Source organism: Pelophylax lessonae (assembly GCF_965119305.1).
Source record: "Pelophylax lessonae genome assembly, chromosome: 2".
Classification (NCBI taxonomy): domain Eukaryota; kingdom Metazoa; phylum Chordata; class Amphibia; order Anura; family Ranidae; genus Pelophylax; species Pelophylax lessonae.
The window spans coordinates 545,023,446-545,043,282 of NC_138769.1; the positions used below are offsets into that span (position 1 = coordinate 545,023,446).

The window sequence follows — 19,837 nt, forward strand, 5'->3', positions numbered from 1 at the left end:
TAACTATCTGATGTTAGTACAGCAATCTCCCCTACTGAGCTATTGTGCCCCCACCTGCCACAACACACTGATGAACGCTTTCAGGCAATGGTCGGGCGCTTATCGGCAGACCTGTTTTTATCATGCCCCTTTGACAGAAGCTGGCCCTTTGACGTCACTGATATGATGCTGCCCAATATTCGGCCCTTGTGTATGGCCCTTAAGTGTGATCTACAAGGTGCTATGTCTTACACCCAAGTGTATGGCCTAATGAGTGAGCATGTTAGTGATAACTTTGTGATGATCACTTAGTGCATATAGTGCTGATTATCACAGCAGACGTCTCCTAGCTACAGTGTTGTTAATGTGATCATTTCCTGACTGTAGTGAAGTTTAAAGATTCCTTTGAGAATAGGAATATAGGAGTTGCCATTTCTGACTGTCAGGCTTTAATACCAATCCTGGCTTCACTACTTGTTGAGCTACTGAATTTTGGAGCAGTGCATGGAAGTTGGTAGTATGTGAGGATAAGATTGACAGGCCCAGAACTATCAGTGGCAGCTTCTATTCTTTGCAATGTGGTGGTAACAACCTGGGTGCAACTATTAGTCTGTATATGGAAGGATATTGACTAATTTCCAATCAAATCAATTATACGCCTGGTACCTCTTCAGAATTTGGTGGTTTTATTTTTGTTTATAAGCTTGGGTTTGGAGTTTTTAATTAGGTGTTGTGTGCACGGTGCAGTAACATATTTAAGCACAGCTTCATTGTTCTTTGCTGCTAGAAGAAGCAATCTTGTCATTCTAGAATAGTGTTTCTCAACCTTTTTTTTTTTTTAGTCAAGGCACCCTTTGAAAATAGGAACGATATTGAGACACTCCATTCTAAACTGTAAAAAACGAAGCTAATAGTTTTACATAATGCAGCAACATCCATAAACATAGGACACCGAATGTTAAAACTAATCTATTCTTCCAAAGCAAATACACCTTTGCACACTGGTACTGAATAGTATTTCAATGTTTCTCTTCTCCCTCAATTTCTCTCCCTCACTCAGCTAATGTGACCCCAGTGCTGACAAAGAGCGGCAGGGGAGGGACAAACAAGGATGCTGTGCTGGCGCTGGACGTCGTCCTTATCAACTGATGATGTCATGGTTGTTAGGACGATGCGGCTGGAAGGTTGTAAAGGTGTACAATGAAAACCTTTGCCTTTCTGTAACTAAAAGGCAGACTTGGTCCACCCGCTGACTTGTATACAATTTTGGGGCATCTTTTAATCAATTTGCCAAGGCACCCAGTTTGAAAAAGGCTGTTCTAGAAATAGGAGGCCATCTATTGAACTAATGCAGCAAGGGAATAAAATGTAGAATAGAGTACATTTAGCTGTAATGCTTCAATTCTCTAGGAACTGCTGCTTTTAGCCATCTTATTGCTATAAGTAATCCTTGCTCTGTGTGCTTTAGTTTTGTTTCACTTCATTATTGTGATTTCCTGTCTTACAGCATAGGATGATTTCAGGCAGGTCTGTCTTCACAGACAGAGCTGGTGTGCATTGTCACTTTGTAATTCCACAGACAGTGTAACTGAGAAAATAAATTTCTGCTAGTTATGTGTTTTCTTGTATAGTCTAATAATTCACTTGCCCTCAGAGGTGTGTATCTGCTAGATGTAAGATTGCTAATTAAGTCTGATGACACATGGGCGATTCTGCTGAAAAATTGCCAGTGTCAGGATCACTAATAAGGCTTCCTGTGTATCACTATGGAATCACTCCCTCTATAGCCGCACGCAGCAAGATGTCACTATGTCGCTGTCCCAATGCTACAAACACTCGCCAGAAATAGGATCTTGCCTTCCTCAGCTACACAGGAAGCGATTCCATAGGGACAAATGGACAGCCTTTTGTTAATGATACTGATGCTGTCAATTTTGATAAACGGTCAGTGACAGGGTCGCCTGTGCATCATCCGCTTACCTTCCAGTGGAATATAACCAGATTGTGTGCTGTACATATAGCATACAGCTGTTGTGGAACTAGTCCCACGAGGCATTGCAAAGCTGACAGTTATAAGCGTGGCTCCCAAAAGCAGAGGCATAATGGGACTTGTAATTTCTCAACAGCTGGAGGGCCACAGGTTAAGCACCCATGATATAGAGCATAGGTTCAAACTTTCAGACAGTTTCATGATTTCCTGGACTCACTTATTCAATGCATGATATTCTCCCACATGTTCTTTGTATAGGTACCTGAACTGTTTATATAGCTGCCCTACATGTGTCTGATGTACATATTAAGGTATTGTGTCTACAGTTAAAAAAAAAAAAAATACCTTCTGTCAGCATAAAGTATGTGTTTTTTTCCTCATTGCAGGCCTGGCTAATCATGCTAAAGGAATGTATCTCTTAACTTATAAAGACGGTTTCACATTTTTCATAAAGTGTTAATTTTTGTTGTGCCTGACTGGCAGCACATGTTCACTTTCTTATAGCACTCCTGCCACTCTTCTGTCTAGCCACCTGTAGTGAAAAAAATCTCCTACTTCTAGGTATTGGCTAAGCTCCCCTTCTCCCATATGACCGTGCTTTTCCTGGGCAATTGATTGCTCTGACACCTTGGAAAGGACAGAGTCAATAGCCCTATGTAAGTTTACAACTTTGAATTTTTACTGTTTTTTCCTCTCTTTACTTCTAGCAGCTGAACAGAGCTGGGGGGAAAACAAAAGGAACTTATATTGTGCAGCTTGTTACCCCAGCATGAAAGGGAAACTGCATGGGGAAAGCAAAGGTCCATTTAAAAGTATGCTTGCCATGCTGTACATGTGCCTAAACTAGCCAAGTTCAAACAGGCTTCCTAAGATGCTTGCATCGTACACCGTAAAGTAATACATGCCAAAAATCTACATTTCTTTACAAATATGGCAACTTTTACATGCACACAGTTGCAAATGTGTTTTTACATAATGCATTTTTTTTAAGGGCTATACCTCTGTAAAGGTTGTTGAATATACTTTTTTGACGAATGTCTCTTGTAATGGGGAAACTGCAGTCACGCAAAATGGCACCCAAAGTAAATCATTGATTACTCTGGGTAACTGGTAAAGAAAATTTGAGTACTTGGCCAAAAGTATGTGGACACCCCTCAAAATGATTGCGTTCAGATTGACAAAGCCAAGTCCATAAACACAGTTTGGTGTGGAGGAGCTCAAATGGCCGAGTAAATATCAGTTCCTGACCTCTCAATGTTATTCTTTTTGACTGAATGAGCACACTCTAAAATCGTGTGGAATGTCTTCTCAGAAGCGTTGGGACCATTATAACCTCTAAGTCCATGAAGCATTATAACAAATACTGCTTACAGCGTTGATTTATTTTCTCTGTCGTTTACACTAAGTAAGCCCCACATACTTTGTGTTAAAGATGGTAATGTCCTTTAGATATTATGTCTCTGCTTGGAAGGTCAAGCATGCACTTTTTAAACTATACCACCCATATTTTCCACTATTTTCATTCCTTTGGTATTCTGACCATTTATCTTAGTTAAAAGCTGATATTCACTACATGCATCCAATGCATGACTACTTGTTTCTTTAGTCATAAAAGGAGGTTAGTAGAAATGATTGCTGCATGTATGAATCTAAAATGTGGTTAGTATTTGTTACATAACCCTCACTGAGTGTACAATAGTCCTCTATGATAGATGGCTCCCTAGGAGTTATAAATCTGAAATAGCCTCAGGTGATGTGGCACATTGGGACTTTCTACAGTGGCTCCAGAGCTGTGTGCTGCAATGTCTGTCTTACAGTAATAGCTGATAAAATATATTACCTGTGAAATTACCAGTCTGTATTCTAAGAAATCATAATACAGTTGTCCCTTCTACATCCAATACTAAAACCTGATATATCTTACCTTAAGTAACCTTTTACTGGCTTTGTGTAAATATACAGTGGAGTAATTACATGCCATGAAAAAAATTCATGCACAGAAAATAATTTAAATTAATTCTCTCCCAAAAAACAAAAACAAAATACAAACAAAAAAAAGCTACCGCATTTTAACAATGGTATTAAAAAAAAAAAAAAAAAAAAAAAAAAAAAACGCTTTGGAAAGCAATTATCCTTCAACTACATGTTCATTATCCGATTTGTCAAACACATGTGGTGTGAAATAATACTACTAATTGTAGCTGGGGAGGGAAGAATGATGGATTCAACCAAATCCTGTTTGTTGTGCTGAAGCTGAAAAGCTTGATATCCAGACGCTGTGAGTGTAGCTCAACCAAAAAAATAAAATAATTTTAAAATTGTGCAGCTCTTTCTCCGATAAGTACACCAAACATTTCAGTAACACTGTCTGGGTGAATGACAGGAGGGAAGGGCAGATCATTTAACACTTATCTGTACAGTGGCCATGTTCTTTGCAGTACGGGTCTGTGACTCCTGCATAAGGAAGATTTTTCAGTGCTGGAAGAGAAAATTAGCAGATCTTGCTTGGTTTTCAGTTAAAGTGTACATACCCTGATCTCTTGTATATTGATTGGCAGCAGGTCTCCTTTTGCTAGATAGTTACGCTTTGTCTTGCCAGACTGCTGCTGCCGTTTAATGAAGCTTGGCTGCACGATCAACTCCCTTTTTGTTTAGTGATAGAGCATTTACTTGATAAAATGAAGGGCATCACTTTGCACAATTGACCCTTTAGAGCAGTCTAGGCTTGTCAGCAGCCTGAAGCCACATTTGAGTGCCATCATGATGGCTTCAAACTTGAGGGTTTCTAAGGTGCAGACGAAGGTGTTGTCTTCCTTGAGTACTAGCCGCGTCCCGTTTTCTGACTTGATAAAATATTTAAACTGTATAACGTTAGAGGAAATGCAGAACTCTTCAGGAAAACCATCCAGCCTACTTTTTGAAACAAGGACAATACGAGCTTTGATTTTGGATATGAAGTCGGGGGCATTGCAGAAAATGCGCAGCCCTTGAGACCGGTCATGATTATCTGTTATTTCAAGGAAAGTGGTCTCCCTGGCTGCCTGCTGTTCCTTCTCCCATCTGGATTTCACAGCCTCAGTTAGTGCTTTCAGCTTGAAGAAGTCAGCCTCCTGTGCCAGAAGCTGGTTTTCCTGGAAACCTTCAGGTAACAAGAGTTCCCCATTTCGGAGAAAGTTTAACACATGCCTAAACAGTAGCCCATCCCTGTCTATGAAGTAGTGTCCATCTGTGTCAATGGGGCAGAAAATTTTCCTGTTGACAACTCCCTCAAGGTAAGAGTCTGGGTACTTAGACAAGGTCTGCTTTTGTGTGATATATAGATATCCGCCAACATTAAGTGTAACAAGAGCCGTCTTGCATTTTAAGCTTTGGTCTCCGTCCTCCGAATTGTGGCATTTGTCATCACACTCCTTCTCCCGTCTGTTGGTTCTGCGCTCCATCCTGAGCAACAGTGTATTTCAAGAGCAAGCTGGCCTTGCTCTTGTTTGGTTTCAAAGAAAAATAATAAAGAGTCGTATTCAGTTCTGCCACGATAATGGAATGAAAATGCTGCCAGCATTGCATGAACTGTCAGCTCTCTTTTGCAGTAGGTGGCGTATGAGCTATGCAAACAGCAAGATACCAGTAATACAGCTTGGAAAAGGAGCATTTGCATTTAACTGTGTAAGGGAAACATGCTCAGTGTGGACTCTTCCTTTCCATGTGCAAAACTGATTCTCTCTCCCCCACCCCCTTTTTTTGTTAAAGAAAACGTAACTAGTTACAGAAACGGGAACCTGTAAAGCTTTCCCATAGATTCCAAAGTATTTCAGTTAGTGGAAGGCAACTTCCCTTTAGCCATTCCATCGTATATTGCTAAAGTTATGAGGCTATGTTGGAACTTGTAGTCCTGTAGCAGCTGTAAAGCTACAGCTAGCCTAAGCTTGATTTGAAGAGTAGCATGCTAACAAGTATTTGACGTATGTGTGGGCATAATTATGCATTTGCACAGTGACACATGTTTATAGATTTCAGTCTCTTGTTTACTGTAGCTGAAAAGACACAGGTTGTGGGCATATGCTCAGAAAGCTGAGAAAAGGGCTGCACCAATAGGCCAATGTGAGCTAAGATAATTTTTTGGCTCCTTGGCTGATCTTAAAGCACAGCCGTTTATTTGTACACAACATTCTTTAGTGACTTGTTTTTTTAAATCATGTATTTGAGCTTACAGCTCGTAAAGTAAAACGTTTTTGCTCTTTGTACTGCAGCCCTGGCAGCCTTAACGTAATTACTCATAAGTAACCTTGCTAACAATGATAGTTGCTTAGCTTTAGTAGTTTTGTGTCAGTGACCCGGAACAAATATGCAAATCATAAGTTCTGATTTTGCTGTAACTTTACATATAGCATACTAGTTCTTGGTCAGTGAAACAAAGCGTGGAAGCCAGAGACAGTCTAATAATTTGCATTTTTTTGCAAAGAACTTAATAGTTGTAACCTCGGTATATGTGCTTTTTTAAAAAAGTTCTGAGGTTGCAAAATTAAAGTGTATGGGAACCCATTACCTTGTATAACAGCCTATTCAAGTTAAAATAGAAATGCATTAGAAAAACATTTGTATATGTGTGTGTGTATGTATATATATATATATATATATAATGTATATATGGGGATTATATGGCAGGGTGGAGACTGAAGGGGTGGGTTGGCTCAGCAGTAAACTGATCTTCCCAGCGAAGAGCTGTTCCGGGGTATGGGGTCGTGTCAGCATAAGTCTGATGATTGGATTGCAGGCAGGCTGTGTTCGCAAGTAGAATGCAAAAAAGAAAACTGACCACACTGATGGATGTGCTTTCCACGCCTGGTGTGGTCATTTTGAAATAGGAAAGCAGAGGGACTGGCAGGATCACCAGGGATTTCACACAAACAAAGCAATGCAAAGAAAACTTTTTAATACAATTATATAGTACAGCAGGCACATCAGGATTATTCCTGATTGCAGTACAAAAGCCAATTGTGTATTTCCTGGATAGATATTTTACTATGCTTGCTTCAACTCATTAAAGAGGAAGTAAACCCTCCTCTGCAAGTTGTACCTATAGGTAAGCCTATGATAAGGCTTACCTATAGGTACTGTAAATATCTCCTAAACATGTACTGTTTAGGAGATATGTACCTTAAATGCAGCCAGTGACATCACTGGTGCATGCGCTCTGAAGGAACGGCCGCTGGTGCCGTCCCTTCAGAGCCCCGTGCCGTGACCGTCGGCTCCCGCGCGCATGCACGGGAGTGACCTAATCGCGGCTCCAGCCAATCAGATGGCCAGATGCCACAAACCCGGAAGAAGGGTGACAGAACATGTCACCCATGGGAGAGGTGAGCTGTCGGCACTTCGGGGCTTCGTTCTAAGGTATTTCATAATGAGCTAGTATGCGATGCATACTAGCTCATTATGTGTTTCTTTCAGGTGTTTTTAAAAAAAAAAAAAAAAAAAATTCGGAGGTTTACAACCTCTTTAACTACTTGCCATCCGCGCTACAGCCTATATACGGCTGCAGCGCGGACTCGAATTTTCGGGAGGCCGTTTTTAAACGGCCTCCCAGTGACACGCCCCCCGCGCGCTCCCGCGAGCGCGCAGCGGGGAGAATCTGTGTCGGCCGTGTCCCTTGGACACGGCCGATCACAGATCGTGGTGAATGGCCAATCACAGCGGCCATTCACCACGTGATCGGATCATCCGATGAGAGATGATCTCATATGTAAACATATGAGATCATCTCTCATCGCCGGCGCTCCTTCCTCACACGGAGCCTGCAGTGTGAGGAAGGAGGGAGAGCTGCACAGCGCCAGGGACAAAGAGACATGTAATCAGGGCACTGATCACCAGTGCCCTGATTACTACAAGGTAAAAAACATACACAGTGCCCCCCCATCAGTGCCCACAGTGCCCGCCATCAGTGTCCCCATCAATGCCCACAATCAGTACCCATAGTGCTGCCAGTCAGTGCCCATCAGTGCCTGCTCATCTAGGCACTGATAAGCACTGACTGGCAGCACTATGGGCACTGAGTGTGGGCACTGATGGTGCTGCCCATCAGTGCTCATCAGTGCTGCCCATCAGTGCCACCCGTCATTGTCCATCAGTGCCATCCGCCAGTGCCCATCAGTGCCGCCTCTCAGTGCCCAGCAGTGCCGCCCGCCAGTGCCGCCTCTCAGTGCCCAGCAGTGCCACCTCAGTGCCCAGCAGTGCCACCTCTCAGTGCCCAGCAGTGCCACCTATCAGTGCTCATCAGTGCCGCCTATCAGTGCTCATCAGTGCCCCCTATCAGTGCCCCCTATCAGTGCCACCTATCAGTGCCACCTATCAGTGCCGCCTATCAGTGCTCATCATTGCGGCATATTAGTACCTCCTCATCAGTGCCCATAAGTGCCACCTCATCAGTGCCCATAAGTGCCGCCTCATCAGTGCCCATCAGTGCAGCCTATCAGTGCCCATCAGTGCCGCCTCATCAGCGCCCTTCAGTGAAGGAGAAAAATTTATTTTCAAAATTTACTCACAGAAAATAAGAAAAACTTTTTTTTTTTTTCAAAATTTTCTGTCTTTATTCTTTTTTTTTTGTAAAAAATAAAAAACCCAGAGATGATTAAATACCACCAAAAGAAAGCTCTATTTGTGTGAAAAAAATGATAAAAATTTCAAATGGGTACAGTGTAGCATGACCGCGCAATTGTCAGTCAAAGTGTGACAGCGCTGAAAGCTGAAAATTGGCCTGGATGGGAAGGGTGTTTAAGTGCACAGTAGGCAAGTGGTTAAAAGGAAAACTGAGTGCTGGGAGTGCAGTGTTTGAATGGACAGCAAAAGATTCAGCATGGCATTACTCTCGAGACTACTATGAGTGTGAAACATGTCAGCAGGTCTCCCTGCTCCTCCGCTGCCGTTTCCTCAATGTTTTTACCCTGTTAGGCGTTTTTCTAAATTAGGGATTTCTACAGTAGTGTGGCCATCCTGACTTCCTTTTTCCTTCAACAACTCACACCTGATGGTTGTTATTGCCACTAGCAATATTATCTAACATCAGCATCTCCAGTGATAATGTACAAAGTACTGTATGTAATAAAGTAGGGTAGTAGAGGCTACACTAACCATAACAAGACGATTTAGTAAATCTAGTTTTATAATACAAAAAATAACCGCGCTGAGAACACTAAAAGTGAAGGTATACAGCTGCAGCTAGAAGTGAGAAACACCTAAATACATAATAATATAGCTGTGCTAATGATAAATATATGTAAGTGAAGCATAATAAAAGTTAAATAATACACATGTGTGATAATGAATCAAACATATAATCAATTCAAAATAAAGAAATAAAATAAAAATAAAAAAGGGTGCAGCAACAAATTCTTGTGCTCACAACAATTAAGTGTATTCACAGCTATATTAATAGCTCAAAGAAATCATTAAACGTTCATACTGCAGAAAAGGGAATAAAAGTCCAAAACAAATGTGCAAAGTGAATGTTCAATGTGAAGAAAAAGATGTGAAATCATCCACCACAGCTATATTCAATCTTCCTCCGCAGTGCATCCGTTAGACAGACAAGCTAATGTGATTACCAGAAGATGGTAGAAAGTATGCCTTTCAATAATATCCTTATTGGATCCGGATAGTAAGATAGACCACGGATCACCGCAGTATACCAAATCGATAATGGATGAGGTATCCTTCAAAGGGTGACTCGAGCAATATAGGACACACAACAGTCTCCACCGCGGTATCAGCATATATAAAAAATGAAACCTCCATGGTGAAGTATGTATAAAACAATATTTAATAAAGCAAAGTAGAAAACTCACATGTAGATGAATAAAAACAGCACTGTAACAAGAAAAGCCGGCAAGATGCACAGTCGCCCGACTTCCGGGCTCCACGTGGTGACGTCAGCATGCCAATCCGATGCGTTTCGTCACAGCTGACGTCTTCCTGGGGACACGGGCGGCGTGCTGACTCCACCACTTATATACAAAAGGAATTATGCTATTTATCCCGTAGACTTCTAGAGCCAATATTTTTAAGCACTTTCAGGTAAGCTCTCTTTCCCATAAGACAGCCAAAGGGGGCTTCATATGTTCTGAGTGGGAATGCTTAATGCTGTGTCAATTGTATGAACGTTGTAATGGTGTTTTTGTACATGCAGGCTATCTTCACGATAATAGACAAATATGCTCAACTGAACTAGGTAAACCAGTGTAAATAGACAAGGTGCAAGAGAGAATTTTACTTTAAAAACAAAACGCACAAAAAATAGTGTACAGGTATCATTTAATCTGGGTTCACACTAGGCATCGACCGATATCGGTTTTTCGTTGCCGATACTGATATTTTGGCCATCACATATTGGTATCGGCCGATATGTGTCGATATTTTGTACATTTAATGTTTTGAAAAATAAAGAAAATTTTTGACACACATCTGGTACTGAACATGTTAATTTTTGTTTAATGGCTGGCTTGCTGGCACCCTGTTGTGGGTGGCTGGCTTTCTGTCACCTTGTGGTGGATGGCTGGCTCGCTGGCACCCAGTGGTGGGTGGCTGCCTGGTACCCTGTGGTGGATGGCTGGCTGCCTGACACCCTGTGGTGGATGGCTGGCTGCCTGGCACCCTGTGGTGGATGGCTGGCTGCCTGGCACCCTGTGGTGGGTGGCTGGCTGTCTGGCACCCTGTGGTGGGTGGCTGGCTGTCTGGCACCCTGTGGTGGGTGGCTGGCTGTCTGGCACCCTGTGGTGGGTGACTGGCTGTCTGGCACCCTGTGGTGGGTGACTGGCTGTCTGGCACCCTGTGGTGGGTGGCTTGCTGTCTGGCACCCTGTGGTGGGTGGCTTGCTGTCTGGCACCCTGTGGTGGGTGGCTTGCTGTCTGGCACCCTGTGGTGGGTGGCATGCTGTCTGGCACCCTGTGGTGGGTGGGTGGCTGGCTGTCTGGCACCCTGTGGTGGGTGGCTGGCTGTCTGTCATCGCACAGACTTTGCATGTGATCTGCACAGCGGTGCAAATCACATGCAATGTCTGTGTTCTAAATAGTGGGAACCCAGGCTTAGAGCCTGCATACAGAATACAGTTAAGAGAAATAAGAAGTGTGTTGGCTGCTCCTCTGACTACTGATATTGGTTTTTCATTGCCGATACCAATATTTTGGCCATTGCATATTGGTATCGGACTATATTTTCGTACATATTTTGGCCATTGCATATTGGTATCGGACGATATTTTCGTACGTTTAAAAAAAAAATCTTAAAGACCCCAAACCCCTCCTCTGCACTTAAAAGCATTCAAAACGCCAAGTTTGGCTGTTTTGAATGCTGTCATTTTTTTAAATCTGGCGCAGAGTACCCAGAAGTGAGGTCATGACATCACTTCTGGGTTTTTACATGGAGACCCGATCAGAGCTGAACGCGGCTTTGATCGGGTCTTCGGCGGCCGTGCAGGCTGGTTGCCCGGGTCTCCCAGTGGGATGGAGACCTGGGCGAGCCGTGGCAGGAGGGGGGAGGATGTTCCCCTCCTGCTCCTTGTAATGACAGCTGAGCGGCTTCTCAGCCGCATCGGTTGTCATTACAAGACAGCCGACCGTCGGCTATGGACGCCAGTACCGGGGTGATGCCTCTAGCTGCAGGCATCATTCCGAAACAAGCACTTTCCGAAATATCGGCAATATCAGTCCCCTTGGTGGCCAATTCCAATATATATCGGGGAAAGTGCATATCGGCCCTCAATATATCGGCTTTGCCGATAATTGGTCGATCACTAATAAATATATATATATATATACACACACTATATTACAAAAATATTGGGAAGCCTGCCTTTACACGCACATGAACTTTAATGGCATCCCAGTCTTAGTCATTAGGGTTCAATTTTGAGTTGGCCCACCCTTTGCAGCTTCAATTCTTTTGGGAAGGCTGTCCACAAGGTTTAGGAGTGTGCCTATGGGAATGATGACCATTCTTTCTGAAGCGCATTTGTGATGTCAGGCACTGATGTGGATGAGAAGGCCTGGCTCGCAGTCTCCGCTCTAATTTATTCCAAAGGTGTTCTATCGGGATGGGGTCAGGACTCTGTGCAGACCAGTCAAGTTCCTCCACCCCAAACTAGCTCATCCATCTCTTTATGGGCCTTGCTTTGTGCATTGGTGCGCAGTCATGTTGGAACATTAAGTGGCCATCCCCAAACTGTTCCCACAAAGTTGGGAGCATGAAATTCTCCAAAATTACTTGGTATGCTGATGCCTTTCACTGGAACTGAGGGGCCAAGCCCAACCTTTTAAAACAACCCCACACCATAATCCCTCCTCCACCAAATGATTTGGACCAGTGCACAAAGCAAGGTCCATAAAGACATGGATGAGCGTGTTTGGGGTGAAGGAACTTGACTGGTCTGCACAGAGTCCTGACCTCAAATCAATAGAACACTTTTTAGATGAATTAGAGGGGAGAATGTGAACCAGGCCTTCTCGTCCACATCAGTGCCTGACCTCACAAATGCTCTTCAGAAAGAATGGTCATCATTCCCATAGGCACACTCCTACAGTGCCTTGAAAAAGTATTCATACCCCTTGAAATGTTCCACATTTTGTCGTGTTACAACTAAAACAAGTATGAATACTTTTCACTTTTTCTCCTAAACCCTTGTGGGCAGCCTTCCCATAGTTGAAGATGTTATAGTTGCAAAGGGTGGGCCAACTCAATATTGAACCCTACGGACTAAGACTGGGATGCCATTAAAGTCCATATGTGTGCAAAGGCAGGTGTCCCAATACTTTTGGTTATATGTATTTTGGTGTGTATGTATATATGTGTATATATATATGCGTATATATATATATGTGTATATATATATATATATATATATATATATATATAAAATCACACATAATTATTATGATATAGCAGAAAAGACTGTACAGCAGTAGCTCTTTTTCAGACACTGATGTCCCTCATAAACTATGCCTAGTCATAGGCTGGCTACACATCTCTAATAAAGTTAATGTAGGCACATGTTACTTTAAGGCAGTCCATTAGTTTTCATTGTAAATCTACCTCAACATTTGAGCAGAGTTCCACCCAAAAGTGGAACTTCCGCTAATCAACTTCCTCTCTTTTTTAAAGTGCAGTTACTCAAGGGGTTGTTTTAAAGTTGTCATTCCCTCTAATATGTAAAATTTAGGTGACTTGCAGGATAAGAATTATCAGAGAATTTTGTGTTTGAGGTTACTCATGTATTCCTTAGTGGAAGATAAAAGCTTATGCTCAGTGGTAGGTTTAAGTTAAAGTGGAGTTCCACCCTATTTTTATACTTACCTCCATCTTCTCGCTCCGGGTCATCTGAAAAAGAAATGGATAATCGCATATTTTTTTTTTTTTACTTACCTCGTAGCGAAGAAAATATACTTACCTTACTTCCTTCTTCCTCCTTCCTCGGCCGCGGCCCGTCGTCACTTCCTGGCTCTGCAATGATTCCTGGGAGCTGAACGTCATCGCTCCCAGGAATCATTGCGCCTGCACCGGCCCCGACGTCAGTTCCGGGTCGCGCGCGTCATCCCCTTCTAAACAGCTTCTGGGCATGCCCAGAAGCTGTGGAGGGATGACGCGCGCGACCCGGAAGTGACGTCGGGGCCGGCGCAGAGCATCGTGGGACCAAAGAAGGTGGAAGAAGACGCCGAAGAGGACGCGCTGGCTTCAAGCTGCCCACATCTGAGATGGCAGCGCTGGACAAGACGTTTGCAAGGTAAGTATTTGTCCTAACAGGTAAGTGCAACCCGGGACAGATCAGAGGCTAGCCATTGTGGAATGCACTAGCCCTGACTGTCCCGGGGGTATTAAAAAAAAAAAAAAAAAAATCCAGGGTGGAACTCCGCTTTAAATCATTTTCTCTTGGCAACATGAAATCTCGTGACACCCATAATTTTGTTAAACCTGTCAATTAGGACTATAAATCTTCAAAAATGTTATTCTTGCTCAGATACAAAATCAAATCTATGTAGCCAGTTTGAAGATATTTCTTATTAAATGTAACTAAAAAGGAAAGTTTATTGTCTCTCAGACAAGCTCAGTAGCTGTTGCTATGGCAACCAGCAACATCTCAATGCTCAGTCACTGATAGTCCTCCTTTTTGCACCCCCAGTCTTATTTGTCCAGGTTATTTTATTTGGTTCCAGGCTGGCAGTTGAAATGCTAGAATTACACAGAATCTTGGATTTTTTTTTAGCATGGAGTAGTGATTTTCATTTTAGTATTGTGAGTAAAAAGAAATGAAATTTAAATGCCATGTCAGATTTGATTTGCTATTGCTTGCAGGATTTGACCATATAGAATCATATTAGTGTTTAATGGATTCACTTCAAGCAGTCAAGAACAAAAGATAATAAACTGTTCTTGCACTGATTTAAGCCAGTATGCTACTAGGAATCCTTTATGGCAGGTGCAGCAGAGGTTAAGTGTAATATTGCCCATATCAAGTTTTATTTTTGTAATTAATATTACAGGTCTGATTTATGAAACAGGAAGGGGGGGGGGGTGGTTTGATTTGCTGGCTCAACTATCCACCACTTTGTCCCTGTGTAATATGCAGGTTAGCAAATAAAACAAGTAACTTTAGTTGTTGTGGACAGCTGCAGCATTTCCCTGCTTTTTAACCACTTCTATACAGTGCACTTTCACCCCCTTCCTGCCCTGGCCAGTTTTCAGCTTTCAGCGCTCTCACATTTTGAATGACAATTGCACGATCATGCTACACTGTACCCATATGAAATTTGTATCATTTTTTTCCACGCAAATAGAGCTTTCTTTTGGTGGTATTTCTGCTGTTTATTTTTTACAAAAGAAAAAAGACAGAAAATTAAAAAAAAAAAAAAAAAAAGTTTCTTATTTTCGGAGTTAATTTTGAAAATAAAAAATGTTTCTCCTTCACTGATGTGCAATGATAGGCTGCACTGATGGGCACTGAGAGGTGGCACTGATGAGGAGGTACTAATATGCTGCACTGATGGGCACTGACGGGCGGCACTGATGGGCACTGACAGGTGGCACTGACGGGCGGCACCATTAGTGCCCACAATCAGTGCCCATATTGCTGCCAGTCAGTGCACATCAGTGCCTAGTTGAGTAGGCACTGATGGGCACTGTTGGCAGCACTATGGGCACTAATTTTGGGCACTGATTGTGGGCAGTGATTGGCCCACAATCAGTGCCCAATGGGCACTGATTTTGGGCACTGATTGTGGGCAGTGATTGGCACTTTATTTCTATTTTCTGTAATCAGGGCACTGTCCTTGTCTCCCCTGCAAGGAGGAGCTGCTAATCGGCTCTCCTCGCCTCACACTGTCAGAGTGCGTGACGAGGAGAGTCGAATAACGGCACTTCCTTATTTACATGTGACAGGCTGTGATTGGACACAGCCGATCACATGGGTAAAGAGTCATGTCATTGACTCTTTACCGAGATCGGGGTCGCGCCGTGTTGCAAGGCCACGATCGCCGCTCTGCGCGCCCCCGGGGGCGCGCGAGAGAGGCTGTTCTGGTGTGCTGTCATATGACGGCGTCCCAGAACAATGGATACACCGCTCCGTCGTCATTTGACAGCGGGCGGGTAAGAAGTGGTTAAACACGCCTTCTCTGTTTGAATTACAGATTTACTAGTGGTCACTTCAAAAAAATCATCTTTTTTTATTTATTTTTTTTGTATACACATTTCTCTTTCATTCATTGATAGACACAGCTCCTGATCTTCCTAACCACTTCCATGCTGGGCCATTTCTGGCACTCCGCTCCTACATGTAAAAATCATAATTTTTTGCTAAAAAATTACTCAGAACCCCCAAACATATATATATATATTTAGCAGAGACCATAAGGAATAAAATGGCGGTCATTGCAACTTTTTGTGCATTTGTGCAAAAAATTTTCAAACCCATTTTGTTAGGGAAAAAAAAGTTTTAGGAATTAAAAAAAAAAAAACACTAAAGTTAGCCCAATTTCTTTGTATAATGTGAAAGATGTTACACTGAGTAAATAGATAACATGTCACGCTCTAGAATTGTGCACACTCGTGGAATGACGCCAAACTTGGGTACTTAAAAATCTCCATAGACAATGCTTTAACATTTTATTACAGGTTACCAATTTTAGAGTTACAGAGGAGGTCTTGGGCTAGAATTGTTGCTCTCGCTCTAACGTTTGTAGAGATATCTCACATATATGGATTTAATGCTGTTTACACATGTGGCCACGATGTATATATGCATATGCCTTTTTTTTTTTTTTTACACTTTCCCTTTAATTTTTTTATCACTTTTTTTCCTATTACAAGTGTAGCACCCTCCTAGGTAGGTGCTACACTTGTTGGACAGTTGAGGAAACCTAGCTAATAGCACACCAGGGTTTATGACTGTCCCAGTGGGTGGGCATTGCTGCAATGCATCCTGGGATTGGGAATAAATCTGGAGGGAGCATGTGACAGGGTGTCTTTGGGCGGGAAGCCAGGTCCCAGAAGGAGGGTGATGGCCGTCTTCTCTTCCTGTTGCTGAGGAAGGTGGTCCAGGCAGTCGGCCTAGGGACCAGGGGATGAGCTGTGCTGTAGAGGATCCAGTGTGTGTGCTGACCACTGGCAATCAAAAGGCAAAGTAAATTAAGCGGCCTAGCCGTGACAAGCTCAACCAGCGTTAATCAGCATTTAATCAGCATTTAAACTGTTAAACAGGGGGGCGTGGCTAAGATGGCGGCGTGAGCGGATGTCTTCTCCGGATCTCTGCTGCGATACCGGCTCATTTATCCATCCCTGAGTGTCAGATCCTTCCTTGCTCTGGCTCGTTCTACTGCGGATGACGGCTAGATCTTCGGGAAGGGCGAAGGGAGGGAAGAAGCTCCACTTTCCCCCGGGAATCCCGGTCCTTTCTCCCGCTGCGGCCTCCGGCGGCGTGCAGCCCTCGCAGCGCGCGAACATGGCTTCCCAAACGGAGGGGGAGGGGACCCTGTCCGAGCAGTCCCCTGGTATCCCGGAGGTGATGGCGGCGATCACAGCCTGTCAGCCGGCTCTCACCAATAAAATCGAGGCTGTGCAGCTGGATGTTGGTCTTGTCCGGCAGGACCTGGACAAAATCAGAACACGCCTGGCTTCAGCCGAGGTGCGGGTGGGGCAGGTGGAGGACACAGTGGCGGACCACTCCGTGGCCATTCGTACCCTGCAGACTAAGGTGAGAACCCTGGAGTATAGGGCCGAGGATGCGGAAAAACGATGCAGACGGAACAATATTCGCATTAAATATAGTGTACTTTTCCCTGCTAAACTGAGGGTGGTGGATGGAGAGACTGTGCGTTTCTTCAACTCCCCTAAGGATGCTGCTTGGATGGAGACCCTTCCCCCTCAGGATAGATGCTGATGGACACTCCGTGTGCTTTGGATATATTTCTTTGTTCACTTCTTCTCCATGTAGCCAGAGCGGCGGTGACTTCCTGCCCTGTTCTGTTGTCGTGGGATACTGTTTGCTCCTGTTAACCTGGATCTGGGGGTGGGCTGTCTGAGCCTCTTCTGTTGCTCCTCTCCTTTCTGGACTGTCACTGCTCCCCACCTGCCCCTTACCTGTCTTCTGCCCTACTTTTCTTTCTCCACTTTTCTAATGCCTGACATTAATGTCCTCTCATGGAATGTCCAAGGTCTAGGTACAGCAGTGAAACGCTCTCTGGTTTTTAATTCTCAATGCATGCTGTCCCCTCATATATGTATCCTGCAGGAAACACGCCTCTAGAATTCTGGGTCTGAGACGTGCCTGGGTTGGGACCCATTATCACTCGGTGTATGCTAGAGGGGTCAGTGTTCTGATCCATAGATCGTTGCCCTTCACTCTGCTGGATGTGTGCACTGACCCTGAGGGCCGTTATGTGATTATACATGCACTCATTGCGGGTGCCCCTTTGGTTGTGGTTGGGCTGTGTCTTCCACCCCCTGCTGAGCTCCCCCTTCTGACCAAGGTCATGGAGGTGGTCCTCAGTTATGGGGTGGACGACTTTCTCCTAATGGGTGACTTTAATATGGTGATATGCCCGGAGTGGGACAGGCTGCCCTCCCCTCTTTCGGGGAGCTCCCGCCTTGCTCAACGGGCTGAGGCCTTTGCGCTGACTGATGTCTGGCAGCATTCCCACCCCACTTTCCGCACGTACACCTGTCACTCGGCTTCCCATCGGACCTTATCCCGGATAGACCTGGCGTTTGCTTCCCACACTGCCTTGCGCAGGGTATCGGAGGTGTCTATCCTGGCTAGGGGTATCTCTGATCATGCGCCACTGATGGTGTCGTTGAGGGGGGGTCCCTCGGGCGGGGGCTTGTGGAGACTCTCTAGATTCTGGGCCATGCACGAGGGAGTTCAGGAGCGAGTACAGGAGGGAATTTAAAATTTTTGGCAGGATAATGCAGAGACTGACGATTAACTCGTCCTTTGGGACTCGTTTAAGGCTTGGCTTCGGGGTGAATATGGGCAATGTATTGTGGAGGTGCGCAGGGCCTCTGAGAGATCTCTGGAGGAACGTGAGGAGGAGGCACGGGTGAGGGAGGAGGCATATGTGGCTGACCCCTCCTCGACTTCCTATGGTCTGTGGCGGTGCGCTCTCAGGGAGGTTCATCTGCTTCGGGTTGAGATGACTCGCAAGTCAATGCTATCCTCGGCTCAGAGGGTTTAGGAATATGGTAATAAAAATGGTAAGCGCTTGGCGTGGCTAGTGAAGGATATTGCCGCTCTGATTCATATCAGTGGGATTAGGGCTGCTGATGGTGTGCTCCTCCGTTCCCTGGGGGACATTACTGCTAGATTCCAGTCCTTTTATGCAACATTATATTCTTCCAGGGTGGATTACACCGAGGATGAACTGGGTTTATATTTAGATCGGGTGGATTTCCCTGTCTTGGACACGGAGATTCGAAACGCCTTGGAAGCGGACATAAAATTGGAGGAGGTGCAGGAGGCCCTTGGTCTCCTACAAGCTGGTAAGACCCCTGGTGCGGACGGTATCCCCACGGAGGTGTATGCGGTGTATCAGGAACTTTGGCCCCCAGTTTGGTCTCTCTGTTTGAGCACAGTTTCTCCCATGGCTCTCCCTGCCTCTATGATGGAGGCAGCCATCATCCTGGTTCCCAAACCTGGGAAGGATCCGGAGGACTGTGCCTCTTACAGGCCGATCTCTTTGATTAATGTTGAATCGCTGGGGTACTTGGTGTGCTGGTGCAGGCAGACCAAACGGGCTTTATGTCGGGTAAAGGGACTGATATTAATTTGCGATGGCTTTTTTTGAACCTGGTGGCCGACCATGCTGATTGTGGTCAGCGAGTCATTGCATCCCTCGATGCCGAGAAGGCTTTTTTTTTTTTTTCCCGAGAAGGCTTTTGACTCTGTTGAGTGGGGGTTTCTGTGGGAGGTACTGCGTCGTTTCGGTTTTGGCCCCAATTTCCTGACCTGGCTGACTTTGCTCTACCGGTCGCCTACGGCTCGAGTTCGCACTTCCAGTGGGATCTCGGATTCCTTCCCTCTGCAGAGGGGTACTCGCCAGGGCTGTCCCCTCTCACCCTCCTTGTTTGCATTAGCCCTTGAGCCTCTGGCCTTCCTGATCCGGGGATCGCCTTCCGTCGTGGGTCTGCGGGTGGGCCCCCTGGAGGAGAAGATCTCCCTATACGCGGATGATGCTCTTCTATACCTGCATGATGCTAACGCCTCCTTGGGGGCTGCCCTCGAGATCTCTGAGTTTGGTCGGTTCTCTGGTATCAGAATTAACTGGTCCAAGTCAGTTCGGTTCCCCTTGGATTCGGGGGCCAGGACTGGAGCGGCTCTGACCCCTCTGCGGTGGGTAGACC

General features: G+C 44.7%; 2 protein-coding genes across 2 annotated transcripts in view; one reads left to right on the forward strand and one right to left on the reverse strand.

Annotated features, from left to right (window-relative positions):
* Nucleotides 1-19,837, forward strand: part of GTF2F2 (general transcription factor IIF subunit 2) — a 501,983-nt gene that overhangs the window by 198,669 nt on the left and 283,477 nt on the right. The window lies entirely within an intron of this gene.
* Nucleotides 4,077-5,633, reverse strand: KCTD4 (potassium channel tetramerization domain containing 4). The gene has a single exon (XM_082244660.1). It carries the CDS (start codon nucleotides 5,407-5,409, stop codon nucleotides 4,636-4,638), a length of 774 nt encoding a protein of 257 aa, XP_082100786.1. The 5' UTR covers nucleotides 5,410-5,633; the 3' UTR covers nucleotides 4,077-4,635.

What these genes read in the sequence shown, in the direction of transcription:
- KCTD4 (XM_082244660.1), bottom strand. Translation starts at nt 5,409, where the DNA reads ATGGAGCGCAGAACCAACAGACGGGAGAAGGAGTGTGATGACAAATGC.